At 47.5% G+C, this 6,781-nt stretch overlaps 1 protein-coding gene across 1 annotated transcript; it reads left to right on the top strand.

The window, feature by feature from the left end:
- Positions 1 to 2,577: 2,577 nt before the first annotated feature.
- TK1 (thymidine kinase 1) lies at positions 2,578 to 6,258 on the top strand. The gene is made up of 7 exons (XM_077253467.1): positions 2,578 to 2,864; positions 3,137 to 3,168; positions 3,244 to 3,357; positions 4,504 to 4,597; positions 4,679 to 4,768; positions 5,233 to 5,352; positions 5,445 to 6,258. The coding sequence occupies exons 1-7, from the start codon at positions 2,799 to 2,801 to the stop codon at positions 5,619 to 5,621; spliced, it is 693 nt and encodes a 230-aa protein (XP_077109582.1). The 5' UTR covers positions 2,578 to 2,798; the 3' UTR covers positions 5,622 to 6,258.
- The last annotated feature ends 523 nt before the right edge of the window (positions 6,259 to 6,781 follow it).

Raw genomic sequence — 6,781 nt, 5'->3', positions numbered from 1 at the left:
CTTATTTAAGTGCCACGTATCACGTATTTAGGTGCCACGTATTTAGGTGCCACGTATTTAAGTGCCACGTATCCCGTATTTCAGTGCCACGTATTTCAGTGCCACGTATTTCAGTGCCACGTATCACGTATTTAAGTGCCACGTATTTAAGTGCCACGTATCACGTATTTAAGTGCCACGTATTTAGGTGCCACATATTTCAGTGCCACGTATTTCAGTCACGTTTAGGGTTAGGGGTAGGGGTAGGGTTAGGGTTTTCTTGTTTTTTCTTGTGTTTTGTGTTTTTCTATAAAAACGCATGCGTCTAAAAAACGCATGCGTTTTACCGCGTTTACATGCGTTTTTCACACATGCGTTTTTTTAAAAAACGCATGCAGATGAAAACGCAAGTGTGAAACCAGCCTAAGAGTTCACTTATACTGCCATATAGTACCGTCAGTTACTAGCAGCAGGTTTCTCTCCTGCACGGTGGACCCCGGGTTGCGAACGCACCTATTACTCTTTAAATATATATTTGGTGCGTTCCGCCAAACTCTAACAGGGGTTACATTATATTCTATGAGGGAGGCTGCATTATACTCTATGAAGGGGGCTACATTATAATCTATGAGATGGGCTGCATTATACAGTTTTAAGGACCATGGTCAGTGCATTATACTCTGTGTACTATATGGGACCTGCATTATACGGTATCGAGGACTATCTCTCCTCATCATTCTTCCTCAGCCGGAGTAAAGAGGCCGGGAAACAAGAGTCAAACAACTTCAATATTGTCCATCACTCGTTTAACGGCCTGAACTCAGCGCATGTAAATATAACAGAAATGTTTCTGTGCGATATGTGAGCACTTGGGGCCCCACTTTAAACTTTTGCCTAGGGCCCCACTTTGCCTAAAACAGGCCCTGGCCATGTAGGACCAGGATTGGGCGATATATCGCTAGCAATGAGAGGGAGAGGAGGTTGGAGAAGGATATTCATGGCTTGTTTTGTATTTTAAAAGGAGGGATCTCAGGTTTCGGAGCAGGTGAACAGGTGAGGTCAGATGAAAGGAGAGATACGTATTTAGTAAGTGATGGAGTATGGCCCAAACCGTTTGGAGATAGTGAAGAGCAGTGTTGTGGGAACATGAAAGGCAGGTGCAGTGAGTGATTGGTCATAGCTCTTACCTTCTGGTCACTCCTGGCACATCCTGGTATATTTCATGGTGCCACATAAGCAACACATAACATGTTTCCAGGCATGGAGCAGAGGCACCCTCTGTGCAATACTGTTTATAGGGGCACCGTCTGTTCAGTATTATATATAGGGCACCGTCTGTTCAGTACTGTATATAGGGCACCCTCTGTACAATACTGTTTATAGGGGCACCGTCTGTTCAGTACTGTATATAGGGCACCCTCTGTACAATACTGTTTATAGGGGCACCGTCTGTTCAGTACTGTATATAGGGCACCCTCTGTACAGTACTGTTTATAGGGGCACCGTCTGTTCAGTACTGTATATAGGGCACCCTCTGTACAATACTGTTTATAGGGGCACCGTCTGTTCAGTACTGTATATAGGGCACCCTCTGTACAGTACTGTTTATAGGGGCGCCGTCTGTTCAGTATTATATATAGGGCACCCTCTGTACAGTACTGTTTATAGGGGCACCGTCTGTTCAGTACTGTATATAGGGCACCCTCTGTACAATACTGTTTATAGGGGCACCGTCTGTTCAGTACTGTATATAGGGCACCCTCTGTACAGTACTGTTTATAGGGGCACCGTCTGTTCAGTACTGTATATAGGGCACCCTGTGTGCAATACTGTTTATAGGGACATCTTTCTGGGGGCATCCTCTGCTCAGTACTGTTCCTAGAGTCACCCGGCTAATCCATACTGTTTATATGAGCACCCTTTCTTTGAAAATGTTGATGGGGGCACTCTCTAACCGGGGCTGTGTATAGGAGCACCTTCTTGGGTCCCTTCTGACCAGTACTGTATATTGGGACAACCTCTGACCGATGTTTATAGGATTACCCTCTGGCCAATACTGTACATAGGGGATGCCTCGGTCCAGTACTGTTTATAGGGGGCACCCTCCAACCAGCACCATGTATAGGGGCACATTGTGATCTATACTGATACTGGGGGGCACTATCTGACTGCTCTCGAAAGGACCGTGGCATAGTAATGTGTACACTCCCCAGTATTACACAGAGTACAGGCGGGATGGCCCCGTGTTCTCACACTGGCTCCGGTGCGGGAGGTGTGTGTCCCGTGGTCACTCCGGTGGATAATATATATATATGTTTCAAAAAAAGAGGCAGCACTCCATTAGTCCAATATAAAACGTGCAGGGTTTGATTTACCCACATATTCAAGCAACGTTTCAGCTCCTAATGAGCTTTTCTCTTTTTTTGAAACTTATTGACTTGGATAATCGGAGGACTGGTTGTCTGGGGGCTTTGCACCCGAAGATAAGTATATTTTTCTTGTGCTGTTCCTTTTTTTCGTGATATATATATATATGTATGTATGTATGTATGTAGGTATGTATGTATATATATATACTGCCTCTGTGCACTGTACTTGGCGGTAAAAGCCGCAAACGGAGCTGGGAGCCGCTCTGGGCGGGGCTTGGCGTCCCTTTCAGGCTTGGCAGTTATCTTGTCCCTGATTGGCTATCGCTTCGTGTAAGGAGCAGCTGATTGGCTGCCTTTTAAACCACAGCGCGGGAACGCTTTGCGGCAGTGTGACCGGTGTCTCCGTCTTCTGCGCTTCTTCTCCTCTCGGTTCCCGCTCTCTGCACAGCCATGAACTGCCTGAATGTGGCGGAGATCATGCCCGGCTCCCCCAGCAAGATGCGCGGCCAGATACAGGTGCGTGTGCACGGGGCGGAGGACTGACCTGCGCTCAGCACGGGTTTGCATTTGGGTGGGGGAGGGTGGAGATCCTCCTGAAGCTGCTTTGTGAGTAACCTGCCTACATCTGGGTGGGGGGTCACATAGGAATGTGCAGGGGTGCACAGACGTTTGCTTATGGGACAGGAAAGGGTTTGTTTGTTTGTGTATTTTTTTTTTTTATTGAATTTTTTTTTGTCCCCAATTCCCGGCAGATGGGAAACGTAACGTGTCTCTGTTCTTTCCTGCAGGTGATATTCGGCCCCATGTTTTCTGGGAAGAGGTGAGGACCCTCCTCTGGGGGTGGGTGATGGGGTGGGGGGTGACTTTCAGGCGCTGACCCCCTCTCTGTCCCCAGTACGGAGCTGATGCGTCGGGTGCGGCGGTTCCAGATCGCGCAGTACAAGTGTATGGTCATCAAATACGCCAAGGACACGCGCTACAGCACGGAGCAGCTCGCCACGCACGACCGGTAAGGGAACGTCGGCGTCCACAAGTAAAGAATCTGTGTACATTGGGGGGAAGCAGATACTGTTATTTTTTACTTACAATTTTCAATTGCAGCAAAACTAACCCCCCCCCCCCCCCCCCCCCGAAAAAAAATAAATAAATAAAATGTTTGCAGCTTCACTTTGGACTTGTGTCTCCATGGTAACAGACTACAAATCCACAGTGCGTAGTCTGATCCTGCTGCCTTCTAATCTTCCTGCTATTCTACATCAAGTGGAAGACACTTGACTGTAACCTTGGAGACACATAGGTTTACAATGAATAGATAAAATAGTGGGGGGGGGTGTATGAAGTTAACATGTTCTTAGAGCCTGGCCTTTCATTAAAGGTTTCATAACAAGGCATATCACTTTTAGATAAAAATGTGTTATTGCACCATCACAACCCCACCCAGTGTTCACTGCACCTGCTGAGATTGTGATCCTCAAACCTGAAGTTTTGAAGTTCAGGCCTTGTGGGTTTTTTTGTTTTGATCTCTCCTCCCCCCCCCCCCCCCCCCCCCCCCCAATCCTTCTACATAGCTAAAAGAATATTTGGTGTTGCAATTATCTACAGACGCCACCAGGGGGAGCCTAGTTTGCATGAATAGAGAGAAACTATGCCGCCACTAGGGGGAGCTCACTGCGACTGGATAGGAGGAAATTATTTTGCCACTAGGGGAGCTCACTGCGACTGGCTGGAAGGAAAATATGCTGCCACTAGAGGGAGCTCACTGTGTATGGATAGAAGGAAATGATACCACCACTAGGGGGAGCTTGCTGCACATGAATAGGAAACTACCACTGCTAGGGGGTGCTCACTGCGCATGGATAGAAGGAAATGATGCTACCACTAGGGGGCGCTCACTGTGCATGGATAAGAAATTATGCTGCCACTAGGGGGAGATAACCGCATGGATAGAGAGAAATGATGCTGCCACAATATAGATCTCATTGCGCATGGATAGAAGGCAATGATGGCTCAACAAGGGGGGCTTCACTGTGCATGGATAGAGAGAAATGATGCTGCCACTAGGGGGAGCTCACTGACTCCGATAATCTGTGCAGTAGCTCCCCCTGCTGAATCTCAGGAATATGAATTGCATATAACCTCTGCCTGTCCCCCGCAGGCACACTATGTCTGCCGTGTCCGCCTGTAACCTGTCTGATGTGACCATGGAGGCTCTCAGCTGCTCGGTGATCGGGATCGACGAGGGCCAGTTTGTAAGTACCTCCATGACCTCTAGGACGTGGCGTCTGTACGTGTGGTGCGGGTGAGTGACATCACTGTTTTTACACTTGCAGTTTTCTGGTGTTGTTGAGTTCTGTGAAAACATGGCCAACAGAGGGAAGACGGTGATAGTAGCTGCGCTGGACGGCACGTTCCAGAGGAAGGTGGGTAACGTGGTGGTGGTGTTCACCATTTTATCCAACCACTGAAATTCACAATTTCTGGGGGGTTTTTAGAACATAAATTTTTTTTTATTATTATGTTACAAGCGCTGATCTCACTACAGCTTTCATCTCACAGGAAGACAGTGCTTGCAGATGAGCCCTGGAGCATGCGATCAGCCCTCTGCATATAGTTCAGAAAGCTATGCATTATTTCCAAAAACTAAAATTAAAAATGTCTATCATAAATAAAACTAAGTGTTTCCCTATTGGGCCTAATTCTGGCTATTGATGTGATTGTTATGGTGCCACCTACTGGAAGACAGCAGGTACTGTCATAACAACTCGCTGAAGGTCCAATAAAGTGAGACAGTGGCTACATCCACAGCGTGACTGGTGCTAGTTTATTTATAGTTTGAGCGCCCCACAGTGGTGCAGTCGGTGACTTCTCGTTGTTCTTGTTTCAGGCTTTTGGTGATATCCTCAATCTGGTGCCGTTAGCAGAGAGCGTGGTGAAGCTGAACGCCGTCTGCATGGAGTGTTACCGGGAGGCGTCATACACAAAGCGGCTGGGGTCCGAGAAAGAGGTAACGACGGAAAGGGCATTGGGTGGTGAATATATGCACAGTGGGTTCCTGACCACCCTCTCTCACGCTGCCCTACACTTTCCTTCCTGCAGGTGGAGATAATCGGAGGAGCAGACAAGTACCACGCTGTGTGCCGGCCGTGCCACATCCGGAACCAGCCGCCGGAGGGGAAGGAGAATCCATACCTCCCGCTGAAGGACAAGGCCTCCGGAGTAATCGGCAGTAAAATGACGCCGCGTAAACCTCTGTCACAACTGCAGTGCCCGTAAATGTAAGCACTACGCAATCTCTGACCAGTAGGTGGCGCCAGAGGATGGCGCTGAAGACTTATATGCTGCATAGCTGGGACTGGGCGCATTACATGGGGGACTTGGTTTTTATGTCACAACTTTTATTATTTTGGCTGGGATTTATTACATTAAGGGAATTTTTACTGCCAGTAAAGGAAAAGATGTAATGCTCGGTGTGTGCAGGAGCGCTGCTCTGAGGAACAGCTCTGGTGAACGAGATGATGGATGTGCTTTCCCCGAGTCATCATTTTCTGTCACTGCCATGTATGTGATGAAAGCAATGCTGAAGGGTACAGGGACATCCTCCCAGGATTTAGCGTTGTTTGGTCATGCTGACGGTTATCTGGCCTTAAAGGGACATAATCAGTTGCCACCTACCCAGACCTCTGAGAAGCCGAAAATCACTGCCCCCCACTCCGGATTATTCTACAGCCTCTTATCTTTGCACTTGTACCCTGCAGAAGAACCTACATTTTATACATATATATTTGGTGTTGCAAGCAGAAGGCAGCCATTGTCCGATCTGCCTCCTGTCCGCTTCTTTTGTAGCCTCCGCTTTATGCTTTTTAAATCTTGTATTTATTTATTTTATATTTAATAAAAATCTGTAAATGAATTTTCTTTTATTATAGTAATTTTTCTATATTTGAAGTTACTTTAACTACTTAAAGGGGTTGTCTGATCTTGGGGTACGAGTCTGCAGTCAGTATGTGATTTGCATACTTCCGGTCACATTCCAACTAGACGTTCCCAGCCTCATTCAATGCAAGTGGCCACGTCTAGTTGGAATGTGAACGGAACAATGCAAATCGCTCCCGGCATCAGAACTCCAGCCTCCCTCAGACCAGCTGGCTGAACATTCATTTGGCAGAGCACAATCTTAAAGGGGTTGACCACTACTTTCCTTAGGATAGGTTATCGATTGGTGGCCGTGACTATCAGCTATACCTGATGTCGGCCCTTTCTGCACAGTACAGCTCAATTGACAATAGTGGCCACGGGCTGGTTACTGCACAGCCACCCCTTATTAATTTGAATAGATGTGTAGTACCTGAGCACGGCCACTATGTAGTTGACGGCGCTGTGCAGCTCTGTAACAGATCAGTTCCAGCTGCGCCCAACACTGGGAACAACTGATG

The sequence above is a fragment of the Ranitomeya variabilis genome, chromosome 4, assembly GCF_051348905.1.
Source record: "Ranitomeya variabilis isolate aRanVar5 chromosome 4, aRanVar5.hap1, whole genome shotgun sequence".
NCBI classification, from domain to species: Eukaryota; Metazoa; Chordata; class Amphibia; order Anura; family Dendrobatidae; genus Ranitomeya; species Ranitomeya variabilis.
Note: the sequence above shows the minus strand (reverse complement) of the source record. Positions and strands in the feature narration are given on the sequence as shown.